General features: G+C 41.1%; 1 protein-coding gene across 1 annotated transcript in view; it reads right to left on the bottom strand.

Moving 5' to 3' along the window:
• The window catches only part of LOC104165085 (DEP domain-containing mTOR-interacting protein-like), a gene marked incomplete at both ends in the record, with an annotated part of 27,616 nt that extends 3,105 nt beyond the window's left edge, over positions 1–24,511 (bottom strand). Inside the window, 5 exons of the mRNA XM_009704666.1 lie at positions 927–1,061; positions 1,695–1,880; positions 15,655–15,833; positions 22,184–22,307; positions 24,333–24,511. Coding sequence (XP_009702968.1) covers positions 927–1,061; positions 1,695–1,880; positions 15,655–15,833; positions 22,184–22,307; positions 24,333–24,511 — 803 coding nt within the window. The remainder of the gene's footprint in view (positions 1–926; positions 1,062–1,694; positions 1,881–15,654; positions 15,834–22,183; positions 22,308–24,332) is intronic.
• Positions 24,512–25,390: the final 879 nt, after the last annotated feature.

Raw genomic sequence — 25,390 nt, 5'->3', positions numbered from 1 at the left:
AATGAAATGCACTTTAGCTCACTCATCTCCGGAGTAAATTGTCAATGTTTTGAACAGGATTCATATAGTGCTTGAGGCACTCTCTAGTAATCACTTCAAATGCCAGCATCCTTTTGAAAGCAAAGCTTACACAGATCCACTGAAGCCTTCTCCCGTTGCTCAACACCCCACATCATCGGCAGAGACACGGTAAATTTGAAATAATAAGGAGAACGAAGGGCAGCAGGGACTCTGCTTTGAAATTCAGGGCTGTTTCTGAGGGAAACAGAGAGGCTGAAACAATGCCTGTCCTGGTCTGTTTTCCCCTTCCCAGATGTACTGTAAGAAACAATTTTAAGTGAACTGTGGAAGAATGGGTGTGTTTAATCTTCCGGCATGGGATAGGAAATCCTTTCAAAAGGAAAATAAGCTTCCTAAACAGACCAGTGTAAGATCTAAACAAACAAAAATGTTGAAATGGTCCCTGACAGGCTGAGACAATGCTGCCTCTTTTTTTAGAGGCTGCTGTTTTCTGTGTTGTCTTATTTTATAGCAACTCAAGCGGCCACTGAACAGTTAAAATCTCCTCCGACTTGCACCGAAGGAATGTCTCTGGGAGGAAATTTGAATCGGTTCAGAGCTTGGCAATGAAAAGGCAAATCTGGGCCTCTGACTGCACGTCCTCCTAAGAGATAAACTGCAGCTCAAACCACAATTATGGGCTTGATGCAGAGATTACTGGAGGCAGAGTCTGGCTTGTGTGCAGCAGGACTTCAGGCTAGAAGATGATAGTAGTCCCCTCTGGCCTACAAAACCTGTGGCGCTGTGAATTTTTAATGTATCCTTGAAAATATAAACTTAGATACGATGCTAGGCATTCTTCACGTTGCCTTCTCCCCAGACAGATGTCTGTGCTCCTGTGCATTGTAAGTGACGCTGGTGCTCACCGGATTTAGGGTTGCAGAGCACGGGGGGACTGCTGCTGAGCGTTGGGCTACTGCTGAAGTACCCGCTGCTGCCACAGCTACTCATGCTGCTCCTCCGTACCGCTGACACAATCTTTATCTCCTTGGTGGGACTCACTACAAACAGAGAGAAAATATAGAGAGAAAGGGAATCGGTATCAATTATTAAACCCATTTCCCTTGTTTCTTTAAAACAATAGCAATAAGCCATGCTTTTGCTGACAACACCAGGAAGGGGTTAGTATGTTCAACATAGTTGGAAGAGTCCCTGCAGGAGTATAATGCTGTAGCTAACATGATGGCTGAACTGGTCCCCTGGCAGTGTCTTCTAGGAGGCATTTAAATGCAGGGAAGTAAGTTTTTCCAGTTTTCCTTTTACTTCACATCTATTCTTTCCGTTCTTCCTAGATATTGCTGTACAGCAAACACTGCAGGACCTCTTCCCCTCACTTTTACTCTCCTCGAAAACTCCACATAGAATGTATGACAAATTACTTTGGGCTTGGGGGATTTTAACCAGTTCTGTTTGTTGATGGATGCCAAATTTTGATCAGTATTGATACAGATACAAAACCACCACAGGGAGCTAAAGATTTGGTAAACTGAGTGAATGGACAATCCCTACGAACAGAGACACATGATATCCAGCCCTGCTTTTTTTTCAGACAAACACTGAAACACTTGTACAAAAAAGTTATTTTAACATCCCATGGAGTCACCCTACAGACAGCAGTATAGTTGATGAGTCACCTGAGAGAAAACTCGTGTGTTTTCTGTTGTCATGGTTCTGCTTGCGCAGGCAAAACGGGCTGTCATGGCTTTCTGGCATCAAGCGAGATTTCTCAGTGAGGAGCTCCATTAATCGCCGCCGCCGCCGGAAATTCATTCTGCACTGGTAGAGCAAGTTGCTGTCCATAAAATGGTGCTTGTTGGACACTAGGAAAAGAAGTGGATAGAAAGTCTATGGCTGGTAGGACTGAAATCAGAGCATACCTATCTGCAACGTGTGCACTACATGCCTCGCTGTAAGGAAGCAACACTTGGAGCTCTCCTCTTCCCCTCTGCAGACTCAGGAAAAGGAGGAAGGTGGTCAACTTCATGCAGGTACCTTCAATATACATGCTTTTACAGCATCGATAACAAAGTAGTAACTTTAGTGGCCATTGCTGAGAGGAATCTTTTACACTACCTTGATTAATGACAAGCACTTCTTGTTAATTTACACTACCTTGATTAATGACAAGCGCTTCATATTGCCAAGTGGAAATGGAAATTTTCCGTGACAGGTTGCATAATGCTGCATCTCCACGCATGCTTCCTCTGTATGCTGTTTGCTGCTGGTGGTCGCTACAGAACAGACTTAGCTCCTTACATTGAGTGTTTTTGTAAATTCATCAGTCTAGAGCAGCGCCTGGGAGCTTTGACCGACTGCCTTGTTTGGAGCCCCAGGGCAGCAAAGAATCAAGACCTGTGTATTTCCTCTGTCTTGTTCACCACGGACACCATGTCCCAGACACTTCCTGCAGGCTACTTCCCCGCTTTCCACGGATACGCAAGGTTTGGGAACAGGCACCCAGCCAAAAATCATTTCTTACATAATGAACAGAAGTCTTAATTACAACCTGTTTTGGCAGTGAGAGCAAATCGCAGGTTGCTGGTTCCAGAGCAAGAGCACTGAGCCTACCCGCAGACTGCAGCATCGCCGTAACGTCTGCATCTTCCCTGCCACTGATGCTGCATCTTAATAGCGATGAAAAATGCAGCAGCTGGACGGAGCTCTGTGCCAGCTCCCGAAAGTACTCTGACTCCTTCAGGGCTTGATCGCGGGAAAGCCCTCTGGAGTACTCCCTGCATTAGTACTGCAGCGTCTTAAATAGTTGCAGTAGAGGTTTTGGCTGCGTTTTTTCTATCTTCACTAGCTCCTGTGATCACTTTCCACAGAAATTATTTCCCACAGTTGACCTTTTCCATGAAGGATCTAGATTCTGGATTTACCTATAGCATTTATAGCATTTCTTCCAATATTGAATCATACGAATGGGTGGGTTATACATATTTATATGTAAAGTATAAACAACGACATAGATACGCACTCAGAGGTCAGTCAAGTCTTTGAGTACATGACTCAGGCATTTGGCCTCAGCCTTCTACTGCAAACACTGAACTTTTGCCTTGCTCTTTGCTCGGCCCAACACGTAGCAGAGCCCAAGGTGCTATACCAGATCCAGAGCCTGGAGTCATGCTGGCCTGCTTTCCCTTCGTCCTCATCCCCAACACACTCTTTGTTGCTCTCATCCCTTCTTAACACCTCCGTGTGTCTCAGATGATTGCTCTCCATGAGCCACACAGAAGTACACCACACACATGATAGCCTTGCAAAAAATGCTGTATTCAAACATAAACTGCCAGTATGTCATTTCATGCTTCTGAGTTGAAGGAACAGCCTCAAAGAGGAAAAAGCCACATCACCTTCTCCAGTGTATTCATGCCAGGGATGTCAAGTCATCCAGACAATAAAGAAAACGTCAGTCCTAGATGTGATCCTCAGTGCACAGCCCTCCATACAGATACAGAAACTGCCATATGAGGTCAGACCATATGTCCATCTTGCAAAGAAGCAAGTCTCTTGCCTGCCTGGGCCACTGTCAGAGAGGGGACACTGTCTGTACAAATGGACGTTTGCCTTTGGGACACAAGGAATAATCAGGACACAGGAATTTTCTGAACTGCACGTGCTTGTGTCAGAGCTGCCATGCAGATCGTCTGCTGCAGGGTCCCACAGCGTGGCGTAGGCTGTAAGGCATTTCTTAGAGTTTTGAAAAAAGGTACAGTTTTGAAACTCTACCTTTTTTCATGAATAAAGCAGAAAAGTCATGCCAGTCAGCCAAACTGTGATGTTTCAAGTACCATCTACACAAAAGACCCTCGTTACCTAGATTGCCTGGTTCTGTTGAAGAGCTTCAGAAGAGCCAGCACCGCTTGGCTTTTCTCTGCTTCATTTTGGTTCTGAACCTGCTGTTTCCTCAAATCAGCCACATGCATCTTTCATGAGCAAAATGGCTTTGCTAAGTCAAATTTAGCATTGCAAGCAATTCATTACTGTGTTCTGACACTTCAATTATTGCGGGCACACACTGCTGCTGTGCTCCTCACTTTGGACACATGTAATATGCAATACTATTAAACAACACTTACTAACAATCACTATTTTTGAAGAAGGGAAATAGAGGAGGAGAGATTTGGAGACTTGCCTACATCCACAAAAGGATTTGCTATCAGAGGCAGAGTTAGTACGTAGGTGTTCGCAGCTACCAGTCTCATTTTCAGATTACTGACACAATAAGTAAAAGTAGTAACATCTAGCAATATCCTACCACTTTATTAGAATAACCTGATGTAAACACTTAAAAAAATCTCATTTTTTTTAATGATATCTTAAAGAGTTCTCTGAAACTTAAAAAGACTTTAATAAGCTTTACTTATTCAGCACGCTACAGGGCTTCATAATCTTAAATGAAAGAGGGCCCCACAAATACTCCCTTGGAAATAGAATTACTGTTGCCAACCATTTGTAATATAAGAAATATCAGTATGTTTTCTGATTCAAGTTAAATATTATGGCACTACACTTTTAGTTAAAACCATTCTGTTCCGTTTGTGTCACTAACTTGAGTGCTCTGACAGTCTTCAGAAATTACGATAAACAGAGATAAACACACACTCGTGTTGCAGACATCATAAAGCACTCTGAAATCCTAGAATAATTACTGACCATGAAACTAGATAATGTAAACTTTTTTATGCCAAGATACTGAACATATTTTAGAATAACAATACTTGTTTTGACCAAAATATTGTAATGTTCATATACTTACAACAGCAAAGCTTAGGTTTCACACTGAAGTAATTCATCCCCACTGTAACTACTGTAGTCCATGGAAGGGTGAATTTTTATACAATAAATGAATACAAGTGGAAAAGGTAAGACCAATGACTGTACGTTGTAGAATATTTGTATATGATTTAAGCAACAAAGGGTTTGTAGCCAGAATGCTTATGACAAGTAGCATTAGTACAGAATCTGGAGTGCTCAATGATTTTCATAGTTTAATTCCTCATTTCTTCTGATAGTTCACATTTCATGTGATAGTGTTAGAATAACACCGTGCATCCTCAGATTGAGCAAATAATGTATTTTTAGCACCATGTAACTTTTTGCATACTTAAGAAGAAGCTAAAAAAACCAAACAGGAGTAGTTAGCTCAGACTGCCTCCTTGTACATACATCATCAAATAAAATATCTCACCAAAATTCAAAAATTGTTGGTGTGCCTCATGGGGCTTTTTTTTTTTTTTTTTAAACTCATCTAACTTATTCACGGTTTGGGATGAAATGTCCATGCTCTGACTCTGCCTAAGAATGACTGTATCTGGTACGGTGTGGAAAAAGGGATTACCAGACCACAGATCAGAAGGAAGAGGTTGAGGAGGCGGAGGCAGACACGGGTGCCCCTGAAGCACTCCTCAAGTGCAATGGCTGATTTTCAGTGTTAACCAGGAGGAGCTACGCATGCCCTCATCCATGATAAATCACAACTATTCAAATGCCAGACGCAGAGCATGCACAGAAGGTTGGTTTTGTTATGCTTTGTACCTGCCGGGTGAGAGGTACTGCCGCAGGCATGGGTGCTCAGCTCAATTGCTTTAACAGTCCGTGTTTTGCTGCAATCAGCAGAGAAAAGTGGGAGTGAAAAACTTTTCCAAGCTGATTGCCGAATGCTGAGAGGACTGCACAGACTTGCTTGGAAGGGATTTCTTTAAAGGTAACTTAGAGGTTGTTACCTCGAGCAAATGTGGAGTGTTGACTCGGAGACAGAAGCAGCAGATAAACTTGTGGCAGCTAACAAGGTCTTGCTCCAGGTATCTGTCCCTCTCGTGGAAGTTGCTGCCTCCAGATAGGGATTGACTTAATTACTCCCAAATGAGTTCACTGTCCTTCATTATGCAGCATAGAGAAGCAAACTGGCACCCATTTCAGTTTGTCTTAAACAGTCAGGCCACAGCTGACAAGTATCAAGACCTGTATTTGTACACGATGAGGGTGATGTAAAGAGCAAGGTGGGATGACTTCATGGGTTTCTCATTCCATTTTAATTGGAACATGTGGCAACATGTTCGTGTTATGATGTGCACCTTATGAAACAGAAAGAAATGTACCAAAGAGAGTAAAGTAAAAATATGGTGACTGGCAACCTCCAAAATCATAAAAGTGCACAAGAGCATTTATGGTCCTGGAGGGAAAGGCACCAACACCAATTCACGGTCACTGATGTCAAACTTTGGAGGTATGGTCACAACCCACCAATCTAATCTCCCACATACACAGGCCACAAAATTTCTCCCAGAAACAGAATTTAAAAACTACCTTTTAATCTTACAAAAATGTAGTTTACTTGTACTTCAAAGCAGCCTGTAATGACCACTTTATTCTTCTCACGAGCTGTTCGAGCTTTCAGCTACTTTCCCTGCCAGGCAATAAAGATTTAACTCAAGGCTGACTTTGTTTAACTTTAGCTGCCAATCCCTGGACTTTGTCACACCTTCATCAGAAAGTTACATAAGATCTGGTCAGAAATCTTTGTAGAGAAGGCTGTGAAGTGATGAAGCCAACTCTCAAACATATCTTTGATCAGCTGAATAAATAACACCCCTTAAATTCTGACTTGTTTTTAGCCCTCCTCGAGTCCTCTTCATAATTTCTTTATCCTTCCTAAAATCCAGCTATCAGAGCTGCATGCTCAGTTACAACCTCACTCACCATCTCTTACTTGCACTCATCCTTTTTGTACATCTTAGGCTCATAGTAACAGTTACTACAACTGTGCTGCACGAAAAGCATAAGATGGGAACAATTTGTGCCTTGTACATCCTCCTTTCCCTGCGCAGCATTGCTTCACACCAATGAGCAGAGCCTGTATTCTCATTTCCTAAATGTATTGCCTTCTAGTTATACCATTAGTTATACAAAACCACACCTCTTTCAGGGTAATAACCATTTAATTAATAGCGTTCAATTATTTGTTTACTGTCTCATCTATCCCTAGAGTTTGCGAACTTCATTGGCAAGGGTTCTATTCCCCATTTACATTACTGTTAAGAAGAGTAAAATCAGAATATTTATTTTGGCATTTCCCTGATTGGGAGCACCTAATGTGGTGGCTTTGCTGCTTCTTGTGCCTGGCTGCTTCACAGTTTCTGTCCAGATACATAAAATAAAAATTGCAACATCCATGCAAATCTCCTTTCAGCTTCTAATTCTGACATAAAGTCCTGGAATCTGCACAGGCCTCGAACAGCCTTTTCTTCTTTTGCAAGGAGGCTGATGCATAGCGGAGATAGAAATATTAGCTTTATATTGATTTCATAGAACTGAGGAGGCTTTAGAAAGTACAAAAGCCTATTTTAAATAATGGTGTGACTCATGCCTTAAAAATCAGGCCATTTTCATAACTGGCTTTTCCCCTGAATCCCTCCCACCGCTTCAGTTCCCCATGATGTTTAGCACTGGTAATCTGTGTACATCTCCACCGCGGTGATTAATGCTTTCTACCAGCCGAAAGTCGCAGTTCCCAGTAGGCCACATCCAGCGCCGCGCTCCAGCTGCTCTGCACATCTCCAGAACCACAACGCTGTCACCAAGCAAGCCCGGGGCTGGAGCCAAGGAACGGCTGCTCCGTGTCGAAGGAGTGGTGGGAAAGAGATCAAAGTTCCCCGAGGAGCTGGATGAGCAGCTTTTCTCAAGAGAGCAGAGGACATGTTGAAGTGCGTGCTTGTTTGTTTGCGTACGCGTGTGCTTGTGCTGGATTAAGAGGAAGAGGCTATAAAAGCATTAGCAGAGTATATGGAGTTTTCAGCATGGATATGTCATGTCTTTCCCCACTTAAAGACAAAAGCAGCACTAAATTTTTTCCAGCAATGCAAAACATAGTTCCAAGCATGAGGCAGCAGCCTCAGTCTATCCGCAAGTACACTTTGTCTTTTTACTGAGGTAGTTTCCTCTATTAAAATGACGTTAAACCCAGTTTGAAGCTGCAAGAGATCATTCTGGACCTTCACTTTTACTAGCGGCAATAGTCTGCACCTTCCTATAGCACGTCACAGATGACCATATCAGTTCTGACCTCTGAAGTGGCAGGGCATTGCCCCAAGAGTTGACGTCATATCGAAAAGAAATCCAGGATAATGAGACACACGCTGGCCGGCTGCAGGGAGTGATGGGGGGCTGCTGGCTTCTCTGAAGGAGGGCACGGCCCAAGCTGCTCCTGCCAGCTTCCAAAACATGCTCAGGGAAGGGTCTGGCTTCCCTTGCCAGCCCTGTGTCCTTCTGCTTCCTTGCTCCCCCCTCCTAAGCAGAACCAGTGTTTAAAAGGGAAGGAAACCAATCAACACTGTAAAATAATTGTTCCTTAAAAAAATGCCTCTCTCGGCAGATAGCACACAGCTTGCTGAGCCTGTGTCTGCTGTGCCTCAGGCCTTTTGCCAGCTCAGATTTGGTCCCTTCCCAGAGAAGCGGTGGAAGTGCACATCATCTTTGGCTTTCACAGAGCGAGGGTGAGCCCACAAGCTTGGGAAACACTGACCAGCTGCTGGGACCCGCACAGGGCGGCTGCTGGGCTTTCGGCTGCTCCTCGCCCCGGCTCCCTGCTGCCCACCTCTGCCGCAGGACCCTGCCACTCCTGCCCTCTCCCTCTTCCACTCCTGCCTTGCACCAACACACGTGCGGCTGGAGAATAACCGACACTTTATTCTGCATTGGACAATGCTTTTCCCACTCCTCTCAAAGCCTTCCTGTTTTTCTAAAGCTAATCTGGCACTACAAATGCATTTTAATAATGGCAGCTATTCAGATTTGTTTCCTTTTACACACTGATGAATTCCACCTGCTTGGAGCTCCCTCAAACCAACAAGAGAGACTACAGATGTTCAGCAAGCACAGGGCCTTGGGTGTTGGATTCCCTGCACCATATAAACACAACACTTGATTTCCACCTTTTATGAATGTCTATATGCTACGTAGACTGCAGATAAACCCACCTGTGAATGTACTCAACTGGCATGTTAAACTCTTGGCAGTGCAGTTGTACTAAATAGTATTTGTTTCTCATTTGTATTGCAAGGAATTCACTTTGAATGGACAACAGATCTAAGCTTGAACTGCTCCAGTTTCCACCGACCCTCTCATATAAAACTGCAAGGCAGATCCTGGCTCTGAAATACAAAATCCGGAGAACTGTTTCAGCTCATCCTACCTAAGGGTGAGGCCAGTAAGCCTGTCCAGAAGTAAGTAGGTCCTGGACCTGTAAGTAGGTCCAGAAAAAAAACTGTGATACAATTAGAGAACTGTGTCTTCTGAGCTGTTTCAAGGAATTGTGGTATATTCATATAGTGCAAAAAAAGTCTAGACAACTTTTATACTGCCTTTAAAGCACCAGGATTACGATAGACAACTGCCAAAAGTTCCTAAGGAACTGAAATACAGAGTATCCTGCTCTTATTGAAGTGGCATGTCCCGCTTGGTGCGTTAACATTTTATTTCCGCGGCCTTAAAATAGGTATGCAGATCAGTGTTTCTATATACATTCTGTCTTTCCAGTAGGTTTGCCATCTATTTGCAGTCTATTTTCAAATACATACAACTTACTCTAGAATGAAAAGCCAGTGTTGAATCACACACATTTCAGCAGTCTTTTCAGTTTGTATATGAGGATTTATCGTCTTTAATTTAGCAAGTTTACAGAACATAGCCAACTGCTTTTCTTTGCTTCCAAATAAAGTATGGAAAGTACAGTCTGTGGCAAGGGAAGCAGAAGATGAAAAGGCCCATCTGGGTATCTTCTTTTGCTGTTGCAGCTGTTAAAAACTGAAACCCATTCTCTGGCAGGAAAATAGAATTCGGTAGTTAATATGAAAAGAAGTCTTCGTATGTTATTTACATAATGCATAGAGCGTGTGGTTCTTTCAAAAACCAAATCCATCCCTGCTTTAGATAAAGACAACTGCAAGAAGAGCAAAATGAGAAGCCGATAGAATAGGAAACTGGAAGATTATACAATTACATACAAAGTTCTTATTCTCTGACTTTCCTACCAGTGCAAAATAATGAAAAATATCCAAAGTAGTCTCTAGATTTAGCATAAGCAGTTGAATTACCGTGGGTGAGGTTACTGTCCCTATGTATGGGAACTGCTGGGGAAGAACTGCCACACAAATAAACACCTGAGTGCCTCTGCATGGCATCACCTCAGGGGAAACACGGCTTATAACAAAAACAAAGTTGTGTTGCTGGACTTCAAAGACTAACTGAAGGCTTATGTTTTACTGAGATAAATCAAGGCACCATCTGTAAAAATTTGATCTTTTATAATTTTTAGCATGGAGTATACACAATGAATGCTTGGATATATTCAACAGCTGATGTGATCCAGCTGTTAGATCAAATAGAAAAATTGTATAAAAAAAATCTATGTGTTAATTTTGGAGGAGAAAACCTACGATCATTTAAGTCAAGGATTTGTTCCTTGAACCATGGACGGTTCAATGGCACTTATAAATTGCTACCTGCAGTTGATATTTCTAAGAACAAGGGTTCCAAAGAGAAATCTCAAATTAAGGAAGAAGTGTGTATTTCACATATATGGCAAGTTTTCACTTACAAAGTAAGAAATGTCAGCTAATCATAAGCAATTGGACATCTAAAGTAAATGTAGCAACACATATTTCATGATTTACAGAAATTTTAGATGAGGGAAAGCTTTTCAACAAAAGCAAAAGAAATAATACTTTGTTAGATATTTAATCTACTTCCACAATTATAACAAACTTTCAACCGCATCATGTATCTTGATGCTTAAAACTAAATGAACTGATCGTCTTGTTAAAGGAAACTTTGCTGTATAAAGGTACAGAGTCCTTGCAAAGAACAGGGAAAATTAAATACGTTTTAAGATTTTCTGCAGAGACAGGGAGATAGCATATGTCAATATTTACTGTTCTCACTAAGTCACTACAAAATGTTTGTTTTCATCTCTGAAAGTAATTTGCACAGTGGAGTTTTGCTGATAAAAGATTAACTCTTGAGAGGTGGTAAGCACCTGCTTCTGTGCTGAGCCAGCAGAACATGTGCCTGCGTTGAACGCACCAGCTCTGGACAAGTGCAATTAAGTCAATAAAACTTTTTAAAGCTGAAAGGTATTCTAAAGGAGGGTGGGGGCAGAAGACACTTATATCATGCCTAAGACATCTTACCACATATTTACTACCATTATAAAATCCTAGCACCGACAAAATGTTTCAGAGAAGATACCTGCTAGCCAGTCATCTCCAAAAGAGATTTTTCCACCCCTTGCTCATTCAGGAAAGCAAAGTCCATGGCCTTTCCAGGACTGATCACAAGTGTGTTCCTCTGCTGGCCTGAGGTTGGGAATCTGCATCCCACCTCCTGGAGCACAGCAGACAGCCATGCAAACCGCTTCGTGCTGAACCACGCTGCGGTCACTGCCTGGGGAAGGTGCTGGAGGGATGTCAGAGAGGAAACAACACTAAGCACACGCACTCGAAAGTAAGGAGCAGCTCAGAAAATAGCAACAGCGAAAGAGAGAGAATGTGATCTGGCACAGGACGGCGAGTGCTGCTGCTCGGACCCGCATTTCTCACAGGCTCGACTGGGAGCGGCACAGGCCATACTGTCTGAGGTGCAGGGCAATCACTGCGTCTTTAAACTCCACAACATATTGAAGAGTATTTCTAGATGTGCTATGGTTTGGTTGCTGCCACAGAAGAAATGCAGATTTCCTGTCCTAAGAAGGCACAGGTTCTTCTTAACAGTATTAACCAAATTTTAAAATGGAAAATATTTATCACTTGAGATTCCAGACCTTAAACCTTTCTGCAAGGGAGGCAAATGTTTCTTCATCCCCCCAGCTTCCATACCCAACGAGTCCTTGGAGGAGGACAGGAGGACTGTCATGTCAGCGGTGCTGTGCTGCTGGGGCTGCAGGTGCAGGGTTCGTGCCGCAGCAAATGCCATAAGCAAGTATGAACCAAAAAATGGTAGCCGAAAGAGCTCTGTGAATATCCTCCTTCCTCAGTGGACATCTCAGTATCTCTGTTTTCCAGACTGAGCAAGGGCTGTGACTGTGTCTGGATGCTCATGCTGTCCTCTGCCTGCCCTGAGCCCATCCTCGCTGTGGTCTGATCTACCCTAGAGCTGGGAGAGAACTTTCCTCTTCTCTTGCTGCACGTGAATTTTGACCACAGTAGCTAATCTGTCTCACCATTTCCATATGAAGAAGAATTAGGAAAGATCCAGTCTCCTGGAGGAAAGTCTTATCTGTTCATATTACAAAGCTCTACCTACCTTGCTATACTAGAAATGGGCTTTTCTACAGCTGAGAAATGTGTTCTGGGCGCCTTTTGTCCCTGCCCTTATTGAATGCGCATCACCATGTTTATAATTCATTGCACAATCTTTATTCCTAGATTCTGGCGAAGACCATCAGTGTTCACAAACGCAGAATAACTACTGGCAATTACACTGCCAAAGCAAGCCTTCAAGAAATGTACAGTGCATAATACCCTGCTGCCTACATATCTTTTGGCTTCCGTAGTACCTGGAGGTACCAGTCCCTAGGAAAGGACATCTGGCTCCTATTTGTGAAAACGGTGGTTTGTGGGTTACGATTTGTATGCGCCAGTGGGATTTTGGAAGGAAGCAATTCAGCACTTAAGCACGTTTCATCATTTTCATGTATGGCAGGGGAAATACATATAGTTATATATGCCCAAAGAGATCAGGAAGATTATTTTTAAACCGAAACATTTTATGTTTTTACAGCATTTATATAATTCTTCTTAAACTGCTGTTTTCCTCTTTAAAATTAGCATCAGTGTCTGTTTCCTGTGTGAAACCTGGTTTGTGTCTGACCAATTAAAGTGAAGATAAATGTGTCAGGAAGCTGTTTTGAATACAGTACCTCAGCTGCAGAATAGAGCTTCTCTGAGTAATTGCAATGAAAGTCAGTATTAGTAAAAATAAATTGCACGATTCAGTTGTGGCTGGAAAATGACTACTGAGATTGGCAACTTGATGCAACTATTTCTATTGCTTTCTACTGCATTAGGTAAAGGTAATAAATACTTCATAAGAATAGTAAAGCAAGCTTTATTTTATTCCATATTGTGGATATCAAACAATAATGCTAGCAAAAGACTGCCTTTAGGCCAGGAAAATGTTTTATTCTTCACTCCTGTTCAGTCAAGAGTCTTTCTGCTGGTTCTGCCAACAAGGATGCCAATTAGTGTCAAGTAACATTTTGGTACTGCCGACCAGATACAAAACAAAGGGAGCATAATATGGTGAAATGAATTTACTGTACTTAGAGAGAATAGTATCTTTTCTTTTTTTTTAATTAGGCCTAGAATTCAGTGAGATGGGGGGGGAAAAAGAGAATACCACTTCTGTCGTTTTACAGTTTATATCCCCAATTCTGTACTGGGACTTCTGATTTCGACCTCTTTTCTTAGAGGAAGCCAGCATTACATAAACCTTCGAAATGCACAGATCATACCCACTTTCTAAGGCGAACCCCAAACCAACTCTGTGTTAATTCTGCTAGTACTTTCATCAATATTCCTAACACTATCTAGACAAATTGTTTCAGTGAAATCCAGAGGAGAATGACATCTCCTGCTTAGAAGCATGCACAAAGCATGTCTATTGGTAAAGATAAATCTCAAGGACATCATTGGGTTTTATTTTACTCCCAGCTTCTCCATCAAGGCAGCATGAAATCCGCACTGAGTTACCTTTGCCCCAATAAAATCTGAGCAAGGAAGATGACGGTACCTTGGAGTGAGAGGGCCGCTTCCTCAGCAGTCAACTAATTCGCAGAGCTCCTTTTGTGGTCACTTCATGAGTTTCAAATCTCTTTCTAAGAGAGCACTTTGCTTGCACTCTTGGCTGCTAGAAGAGGATGGGCAGGGGATAAATCTGCAAAACTGGCCAGGGCAATCCATAAAGGTGAGCAGGGCCAGCGTCACTCGGGAATTCCCCCCAGAAACCCAGCTTGACGGGGGCAAAATTATTTCCCTGCCAAGGTGCACTGCTCAACATTTGCCTTAGTTAATGAAACAAAGGTTGATCTGCAATAAAAGCCACATCCTGACTTTCTTAGCTCTGCAAAGATTTCAATAGCAAAGTAAATCCAGCTTTGCACCAAATGTCAAGGCCTGACTTCACTTCCTCTGCAAAAACATCAATAGCAGCGTAAATCTCACTTCTGTCTTTTTTTTTTTTCTTTTCTTCATATTTTTTTAAGGAAAGTTTACCTCGTATATAATACACAGAAAATGCTCAGGTAAAAATAGGAATTAAATCATTGCTGCTATAAAGAGGAGGGGTGGCACACCTTCCCTGTCTGTCAAGCTCCAAGCAGTTGGCACCCTATAAATCATAGGAAGCAGAGGGGTAATTATAGAACTGGAAGCTGATTACTGTAAACATTCAGAAGTAGCTCCTAGTAATTGGAAGGTAAAGATAATGTGAGCATGATTACAACCACAAAGGAACTGTGTAGGTCACTTATACTCCCATTTTTCTCTATTCCTTAAAACGAGGTTTCCTCACAAAGCAACAAGCAACCTAGTCAATCTAGCACCTTGTATATTAACAACCTGTTAATATCATGAATTGCTTGTTCTCTGTCAGAATTAGTGTTGATGTGACAACATTCAGATCACCAGGATCTGATCACTTTCCTGTTGTGCATTAAGCAACGTAGCTAACAGCTTTTGCCAGCTTGTTCTGTCATCTCCTGGCACCCCTTCATCACGCTCAGAAGCCCTGCAACATGTTTATGGTGGAAAACGCCTGGTCACAGAAGGGCAACTTGCACTAAAAGTACCTGACAACAACATGTAAAACAGTTTTTAGTGGCAGGGGTGTTCATTTCTTCACCCTCAGGGCAGTACAGAGAGAAAACTCTGCCTCCTCCACCCTTCAGAGAGGGAGCTCCTTGGTGAAGGTGCATCTGCCAGACATGTTGTGATGGACCATGAAGAAATATTTCATTCCTGCCTCAAAGTTATGCCACCAGGACAAATACAATAACACTTCAGCTGAAAGTGATACTCTCTTTCTTGCCCAAACATACTAGAATAACTCTGCAACATGACCAAGAGGGAAAGCTGCTTTTCTGGCATCAGGTGGTGCTCTGCTCCTGTCCTCAAGTAGGAAGATACAGAACTTGTCATTTTTATTCTACACAGACAATTGAGCTTATTTATGGCTCTAATCCCTACCTGATCCTTACAAAGCTATTTACTTCAATTATACGTATCACTGATAACAAATTCTACAAGTTAATTACCACAAGCGTAGGAGCATTGATTTTCATCCACATCCTTACGTTGCTATCATACAATCCCAAATTCTAGCTGTATTCTGCATTTGAGGCAGAATTTTCAGAACAAATACAATGAGCTTTTGAAAAAGCCACCCTTTTATTAAATAAAGTTACCTAGACTCCTACCTGAAATTATTTAGAACTTAGACATATTATGATCAAGAAGACAAGAGCCCCTCCACATGATTTAACCTGAGGAAAGTGCTACAAAAAGTGCATCTTTTGATACCTAGCAGTAAATTTCTCACCGTGCTGTATAATCCCATGCTCCAAAAGCCTGCGGCCGAGCTGCTCTGCTTCAGTCCGTGTCGTGGCCTCTCCTTCCTGAATCAGCCAGTCAATGAATTCCGATGCCACGAAGGTCCGTTCGTACTTGACTCCTTCCTCTTCCCTGGCTTGCAGAAGAGTATTTTCAGAACTCATCAGCCTGGTATGGCCAGAAAAAAATTGATAGGGAAAAAGGTTCTTCACGAAAGCAACTCCAGTTCTATTCTGGTAAATCTCACTGATATTAAGTAAACATACATGAACTTTTCACTGACTTACTACAACTTTCCTCAAGCTATCAATCTAAACTTAGGATGTGAATTATAATTGCTTAGTCAAGAAATTTAGGCTTTCTATCTCTGTGTGAAGTTAATGCTTTCTTGTTTTTCCCCTAAAAGAAAACAGGATTTTTCAGCTTCCATTTCCCTTTTTTAGTTCTTTAGCTTCTCTATAAGTTACTGTATAATCAATTTTGAAATAAAATAAGCCTAGAAGCACCAGATTGTGAGTACCGTGTTCAAAAATTCCTAATTAATTTTTACAGTTAGCAGGACTATGCCCCAAAATCATTTAGATGGTTTTGAAAATTCTCTCTGTAAGCTCTAAAACTGCTGCAGAAAAATTCAAGAGAAAGAAAAAAAGGTAGTTCTGTGGTTTGGGTGGTTGATGATAAATATTTAGCATCCAATACTTATCGATGCAGGTGCAATCAGTAAGTTACACACCTGAGCATGTTTTAACATCTGAGTCTCAGGGTCTCTGTGCCTCAGCTGGCTCCATGTAACACCTGAGTTCAGAGGACAGCACGAGGTGTCTCTAAATCTCCTAGCAATTGACATGTACCTAGCGTGAAGATACGAATAAAAGTCTTCTCCACTCAAGTAACCTATGCAAATTACATATTATTAAAAAAAAAGACAAAAAAAAGCCTCAGTATTTTGTTAATGTGAAAGTAAGGTTGACAGTTTGAAAGAGAAGACAGTTTGAAAGAAGAAATGAGAATCACTCCTTTTCAATACAGAAACCCACTTTATTTATTTTTTTTGGGGGGAAACTGTGCACCATAGCCTCCTTATTTACTAATTTCATTTTTATTCATAATTATTTTATTTATTATAGGCTAATAATAGGACTAGTGCTAAGAATTTCAGAATAAGAGCTCAAGAATGGCATGGATATTTTTTCCATGTAAGATTAATAAGTTCCCTCCCTTCACCAACTATTTTGAAATTAAGGGCACAACTGAACTGCAACAGGAATATTCTGGAAGTGCTTAATCTTTGCCCTTCTGATAAAAAAATTGAATTTCATGTAAATCCATACGTGGGCCATCTCCTTCTTAAACTGACAGTATGTCCAGAGTTCACAGAATATAATTTCACCTCCTTTGGGAGACAACAGAAAAATCTGTGCCATAAGAACATAGAGAGAAGTTTCATTTGAAATTACAATGAAGAGGTTTGACAACATCCAGCCCCTGTTATTTCATCTGAAAGACTTATTCCCCTGACTTTAAGGAGAGCAAACCAGAAGCCTGAACTGACTGGATCTGACCACCAGGCAGCAGATCATCAAACCAGGCAAAGGCTGCTCAACCACAGCTGTATGTCAGTGGCAGACTTAATGAACTGCTCGTTTAGATGTTGGTGCGTCATTGCCAGCACCTATGAGCCGAGTAAGAACTAAGTCAAATTAGCTGAAGTCAGGGATGAGGCCAAAAGCAAGCGCATGTGCCACAGGGGACAAGGTATTGACTCCAGAACTCTTGCAAAGACTTTATTCTTTTTCATGTTTTGATTTACAAGCATCTGCGTGCACAGGAACATTTTGTCCCATGCTAACCACATCTAATACAGACAGACCTCCGAGGGACCATCTTTAAATGTGTCTCAGTCACCAGGTTTTTTTCCCCCCAGAAAAAAAAACCCAAACCTAAAGCTCGTGTCTTTTTGCACCATCTGCTTCACGGTTACCCAGAATTGGTTACTCAGGCTCTGCGGGCACCAAATAAAAAATCCTTAAGATTGTGTTAGTTGTTATTTGATAAGTCTATAATTACTTGACTAGCTCATTGAAATCACAGATAGAGAGGCCCTTGAAAAAGAGATGCTAATCGTTAGATTTTTACAGAGACACAAAAGAAATTTGGAAAAATATCAAGTGCAAAAACACTCAGCTTGACATTTCACACCCTTCTGCATGCGCCCAGAACAACACTGCAAAGGATTTGGAATTGTGAACAAACAGACATGACAAACTGACAGTTTAACAAACCCAGAAACAGCAATCCATAGACTTACATCACTAACTGAAATAAATCACTGTAACTCCACGGCTGTCAACAAAGCCGTACCAATTTACATCAGCCAAAAACCTGGCCTTTCATTAGCCAGAATCGAAAACTGCCTCTATCTCTTCCATTTTCTCCTTGTTTCAAAAACACATGAGGCCATTCAAACATAATATTTGCCACAACTGGTGTTACCCTGCATGAAGGGAATGGAGTTAGCCAAACACTGAAATTCAAACCCTTTTCAAAAGAAAATCTTAACCTTGTTTTATCTAAATAACTGCACCAGAGGATAAATTTGAATTAACCACTGATGAGTTAAAATGAAAGTGATTCAAAGAACGCAGTCTCAAAATTATCTGAATGATTTCCTGAAATTAAAACCATAAATCTGCACTTCTTTCACTGTGAAATCTGGTTGAAAAAGCTCAGTTGAAGTAACGTCATGAGATGACTTATAGTTCCTAAACTCAACTGCACCAGAAACACAACAATCCCATGTGCCTGACCAAAACCTACAGAGAATTGCAAACATCATAAAAATAGGATACCTGCACAACTTGATTTCTTTGTTCTTTTTTTTAAAGCTATGAAAGGTCTGTGCTGGATTTATTTAAGATTTGCTGGGAGGGTTTTGTTGAACAGGGAACATGTTTATCTCATTCAATCTATTTGGTCAGTCCTGTACAGTATGAAAACTGATACCACCTTTGGATCTAATAAACTATTCAACAATTTTCAGACAGAGCTGTAGGAAAACTAGTAGGTTTCATCTCTAGTTATAAACTTGAAACTCAAAGCATGTTCACAGAAAGGATTACCAAAGTTTGCAATGATGTGCAGGGAATCTGCTCTGATTTATAATTTTTGGTGCAAATGAAGAGAGAATACAGTCAGAGACTGATTTTAAATCTTCTAATGGCACAAGTACAGCCACCAAAGATGTCCACAGTTGGAGGTAATGCCACAAGAGAGGAGAGTCCAGGGTACATAAGCTTTGTGATCACACAGAAGGCAGACAGGGAAAGGGAGCTCCTCACCATGGGGACAGATCTAATGTTCCCACGTCCCAGGGCAGAGGACGGGGCATTTACCCAAAACAGCTGTCGGCATGCAGGGAACCTGCCCAACACATCCACTCCTCTGCCCGTGCAACAACCTGCTGATCCTCCTAAAGCATTTTGCTTATTTTACCCATTGAGGGTACCAATCTGCATAGACTGATGTTGCATAACATGTCTGCAATTTTTGGCAAGCACAAACTACAGTGACTTCTGAATGTAATGGTACTCCAGCCCTAATGCAGTGGGTGGAGAAGAGGAGGAAATATTAGTATAATGTCTATCTTAAACTAGCAAAGCCTAATGTAGATCAGCAACATCTACAAAATTAGACACAGATTTTAAAAATATGTTGGATTCAGATAGATTTCCTTTGGCATAGTTTAATTTCTATTGAAATTAGGCCTACAGGCATTTTGATAAACAAGTTGAATACACTGGTAAGTGACTCCACATCTATGCACGAATACTTTTCTCCAGTGGTTGCCATTTAATAACTATTTTAATTGCACTGAATTAATATTTTCTTTCTCAACACTATAAGCAAACTGATACAACAGATACATCACACATACACATATTTCATTGCAGAACTCTTTCTGTAGTAGTCTGACTTTCACTATTAGATTTTGAGTTTAAAATGCATGCAATGAAGCTGTGAAGGTGCTGCTAATAAGCATGCATGGACAAGGGGCCTAAAAAAATCCAAGTGCTCTGCACACTGGATTTGCTACAATAAACAAAGTGAAGCCCAGATAGCCCAGGTATGCATTCTTATCTCCCATGAATATGAAATATTTCCAATGATCCGTGGAGAATTTTGGCTAGCTTTCACTGTCACAGACTGGTTTTGAAATGCCATGTATTTTTAATCTACACTACATTTAGCACTCAGGGCTGGTTTTAAAAGTTTCTGAACCCTTTAGATACGTCACCTACAAGCAAACAGCTCATGAGGATGCAGTTAGATTTAGATATGGGTGCTGCTTTTGGCATTAACTCCTTTTCCAAGATGGGAACAATCTATACTGTTATGAACATTTTTCTGCTAGTACAGTGTTGGACAAACTGGACACTAGACATTGGTTTGGAGATAGTTATTCACACAGAGAAATGGAGATGGAAGCAGACATTGGCAGAACAGAGTTCTTCCCACCATGGCTCCTTTCATGCAGAGGACAGTTATCAGTGTCACCAACAAAAAATTATTTTGCTCACAGAAGAATCGAAATAGAAATATAGAAAATTGTCTTGGTTTCAGCTAGGATAGAATTAATTTTCTTCCTATTAGCTGGTACAGTGCTGTGTTTTGGATTTAGTACGAAAATAATGTTGATAACACACTGACGTTTTAGTTGTTGCTAAGAAATGCTTACTCTAAGTCAAGGACTTTTGAGCTTCCCATGCTCTGCCAACAAGGAGGTGCACAAGAAGCTGGTAGGGATCATAGCCAGGACAGATGACCTGAACTAGCCCAAGGGATATTCCATATCATAGAACATCATGGCCAGTATGTAAACGGGGGGGAGTTGGCTGGGAGGGGCCGATTGCTGCTCAGGGACGGGACGGGCATCGGTCAGTGTGTGGTGAGCAATTGTATTGTGCATCACTTGTCTTTCTCGGGTTTATTTCTCTCTCTCTTTTTGTTGTCTCCTTTTTCATTACAATTATTATATTATTGTTTTTATTATATTTTATTTTATTTCAATTATTAAACTGTTTTTATCTCAAGCCACAGGTTTTACCTTTTTTCCGATTCTCCTCCCTATCCCACCGGGGAGGGGGGAGAGAGCAAGCGGCTGCATGGTACTTAGTTGCTGGCTGGGGGTCAATCACGAGAAAAACAAATAGAAAAAAAGGGTTTCTGCTGTAGACACACCGATTGGCTTTTCGTAGCATGGGCCAGGCGTGCAGGCACTGCGTGTTACAGAGTCTAAAGGAGCAAATGCTATGCTAAGGCACAGGAGATTTTGGAGATGAGTGATTCAATTCATCGGTCCCACTGCATCCAATGAAGGATTTTTTCCAGTGGCGTATTTTCTCATGTCTTATACAATTATTTTTTTTTTACTTTAAGTAGTCACAATCACTGAGTCTCAGGGATTTTATAGGATGGGTGCAACAAAAGGAGTGGCATTTACAATTATTGGTTTACATTTCAGTTTAATTGCTCTTTCACCAAATTGACCTTCAGAGCCTTCTAACCTTGAAAACAATATTTATCATCAGCTTTTAAACTTGGGATTATCCTGAGTGCTTTATTCTAAGAGGGAAACAAAATTACTCCAGCCAGAAGACACAACATCTCTCCCGGCTGCTGCATGCTTCTGCTCTAACCAAGCAGGAGAGTGGATGGGATTCTGTCTGGAGCCCTACTTCAAGCTTTTTGGTAAATAACATATCACAACTTTTGCATTAAGTTTGTAGCATATGCCAACATGCATTTTATTCACTCTGCTTCAAAGTACTGCATCACAGTCTCTACATCCTGAACAAAAATGTCATTAATTATAGATTGGGAAGTATAGTTAAGCTGCCTAGTTATTTGATTGAAGTAACCCCATGGGATATTCAGTATCTCAGCATAATCATCTGTTTCAAATCTTAATTAGATGCTCTTGGCTGTTTGGTTTTTTCAAACCACTTTTAACATAACCTTTCTGATATAGAAGCTTTGCAGACTGGAACTTGCAGACTGAGATTAATTTCACCTATTATTTAAAATCACACCTCCTGGTGAAGCTGTGGATATGGAGTCACAACAGATATGTAGCCACTTCTTCAGTGCATTTTGATGTACTAACATTTTAGGTCTTGTGATTACAGTTTTACATGACAAATCATCCTTTAGTCATTATTTTTACAGAATAGAGTGCAAGGGCTTAAATTTACATTGGGTTCTCATATACAATGTATTTTCAACCCAAAACATCAGAAAATGCTATTTCATTTTAAATAAAATGCTACAAGCAAACATGGTAGAAGAGCAAAAGAGAAATGGGAAAGAGAAAGAAGGGTTACAAACTAAAGTCATGGGATTGCTCTGACCCATTCCTGCACGATTTGAAAGCCTCTGACTATTCAAAAATAGACTAACAAGTATCATTTGCCTCCCATGGTACTATTATCAAGGCATTACGGATACTGAATGCAACATACTTTTCATACAGTCTTTGTCCTCTCATGAACACCTTCACCTCATTGTCCAGTGGAAACGTCCCGTCGTCTTTTCGGAAGCGGTAGAACAGTTTGACATCCTTGAATTCCTTATGCTCATCACAAACTGAAACATAAAATAACAAAAAAAATTCTTCATATACATGCTAAGGAGTTGAGGATCCATTTAGCAGGTACTGCTGCTGAACTTCAAAGCAATTGTCTATGGAGCCTAACCCCCTGTGTTTTTGAGCATACAACTTTATTCAGTTCTAGTAACTGATGAAAGGCTGGAGAAAACTTTCAGATAGGTAACCAGATTTCTAGGTGAGCGGGGATAGGTGTTCATCAGTTTTGTGAATATTACTGCGAACATAAAGAGAAAAAAGCATCCATCTGCTATACACCTGGAAAACCTTTTGATGAAAACAGACTGTCAGCTTGTTTGCTTAAAAGGCCACCAGTGTAGAACACCCAATAATGTAAGGATTGGTAAACTTCTTAAAGTTCAGTGTATCAGTTAAGCAGTGCTGTAGAAAAAGTGAGACTTGCTGCAGAAACAGTTAAAATCAAAGCCTTCTGCCCTCTTAAAATAATCTCAACTGCTCTGCCATGCCAGCTAGCGAATGGTAGGTACAACAGGAGCACATTGAGAAATGCTAAATAAGGTTTACAGGACAGCAGCTGATGATGGGCTCTTGTAAATGCAAAGCAGAGCTCCAGCAAGGGCATAAATTAATGGGAAAGATATCCCAATCAAGCTGCTCTTAGCAGAGTTGTCAGCCCACATACATGGGCTCAACTTCTGCACCACAGGAGCAGGAACTGGTACCCCTTTCACTTGACATGGGAGTTGAAAGGATGCTCTGAGCATCCTGCAGAACCTGATTGAAACCCTCTGAATTTACCCTAGCTCACTTTGCAAAGTATTTTATTAAATTTGAGTGCAATATATTAACATTTTCAACACCTGCTCTTTGTGTGATATATACACACCTATATACATAAAATTTGTATGGAAGTTACAGTGTGCAATTGGATCCTGAGGTAGAAAACATTTGAAGGTTGGTAAAGCTTTAAACAAGGATTCGGCTATAAAACATCTTTTGCTCAATTAAATTAAGTCACTCAGGCATCCACGCAACTCTTCACTGACATTTTCTCAATAGAGAATTAAGTAGTCAGATTTGAATACCCTAAAATTACTTTATTCTTTAACTATCTACCGTGAGTCCCAGTTTCCATAACAACCCAGAATTTTCATTTAATAGCCAAGCAGAAGCTGTAGAAATGGCACGCATTCAGTAAGTGCATTTCTTACTTTAAGGTGTTGTTAATGTATTGCAGATAGCAGCAGTATTACATACAGTGACCCCTGCATAAACTCAACACTTGTCTGTTCGCAGTTGCTCAGTTTTCTCTTAAAAAAGAAACAAATGCTACATTTTGCCTTTTTGAAATGAGTAATACTATATGTTTGAAATCAAGGGCTTGGATCTTCTTTGTTTGTATGCTTCTTAGCTTTTTTGTGCACCAGAAGGCAGCTAAATGCTACCACTGAATTGGAATTCTCCTTTTCATCAGTGTAAGCTGTTTTAGTCAAGAAGCTGAAAGGAACAGATCTCAAATAGACAACAAGTTTAGGAGAAAGTTAATCTGGGCACAGTCGGACCACTAATTTCCTTGCAGCTGTACCAGCACTAATGTTTTTGCAGCTGGTGTGAGGGACAGGGCCAGAGAACTAATCCACATGAGAAAAATGACCTTTATTTGCCAGCTGAGTTTTCAGATGGGTTTTTCAGCTGGAAAACTGTGCTCTAGGGAGCAGGGAGGTGAGGGCAGCATGGAGAGAGGGGACAGGATCCATCTGGGGCTGCTCTCGAGGCAGGGAAGCAGCAGCACAGTCTCCAGTGACTCCCCCTCCAGTACTGAGACGGGGAATGTCACTCCACACCTCTTCAGCCTCTACGTGTCCCTCAGGACACAAGGGACCTTGTGGAGCAGCACAGTTCAAGGGAGATGCTCCCTTTCTGGCAGGGAAAGGATCCTACCTGTCCTACACTTTGTTGAAGAGCAGGAGCAGGATTTCTCTGTTTCACAGCAGTCAATAAAATTTAGCTTAGAACTTTTTAGTAGCTGATATTACACTTACCATGGTGGATAATGCTGTGATCCAATAATTTCTGCACTAGTTTAATTGCCGTTTCTCGGTCTGAGGCCTCTTTATGGTCAATCAGCCAGTCGATCAGCTCTTTGGCAACAAAGCAGTTCGGGTATGTCTTCAGGTGGTGACGTCGATCTTTAATGACCTTTTCTTCATGCAGTCGGAGCCTGGGGGTCAAATCATCACATGAATATCACATATAAAGAGCTTTTGTAACTAGCAAGGTTGGGACAAGAGTGGAGAAGATGCATCCAAGCCCTGCTCACAGGATGAGCTTTGCAAGTGTTGCATGGAAGAGGAAGAGACTTGGTCACAAGTCCAGCACTGTTGTCTGACCACCAGGCAACCCACAGCAACCATTTGTTACAACTTTAAACCCAATACTTGGAAAAAGTGGTTTTCTACCCAGTGGAAAAGATTAAAACGTGAAGAGCAGCACAGCATACTAAGCCCTACTTCCTGTAGGTCAATTAAACTGTCAATAATTTGGAATTAATCTTCCAACATTACCACAAATACATTCCATGTTACTCTTTTATTTTGTGGTAACACTGCTATAGATTTTTTTTTTTAATCAACTCATCCACTTTTTTAGATGTAGTTTCTGCCTTGGTTGGGTAACTGCATTTTGCCTCCAGCTGCACAACAAGCATAGAATTTATGATTTAAAATTTAGGCTCAAAGCTGTTCCAACACAAGGTTATCTAGCATAAAAAAGTTGCCTCCTACTCCAAATAAAGAAGAACTGATTTCTCACTTGGGGAACTGTTGGTGAATGCTATCTATCTGCAAAATCTCCCCCATCACCTTGAAAGCGAGTTGGTTGGCTGGTTTGGGGATGCTTGGGTCAGAATGCAAGATCCTGATTAGAGTATTATCTTGTCAGTCAAGGTTCTGGGGTTCTGCATCTTTATTTTAGTTGTTTTTTTCCAAATAAGCAAAATGAATAACATCATTATCAATAAATTCATGGATAGAGGTTTTTTATTTTTTTTTAAAGTTTTCTGCTTTCTTGTTTCCATTTTAATTAAAAATTTTAATAATTC

Source organism: Cariama cristata, unplaced genomic scaffold, assembly GCF_000690535.1.
Source record: "Cariama cristata isolate BGI_N322 unplaced genomic scaffold, ASM69053v1 scaffold10610, whole genome shotgun sequence".
Classification (NCBI taxonomy): domain Eukaryota; kingdom Metazoa; phylum Chordata; class Aves; order Cariamiformes; family Cariamidae; genus Cariama; species Cariama cristata.
This window is presented reverse-complemented; position numbering and strand designations above follow the sequence as displayed.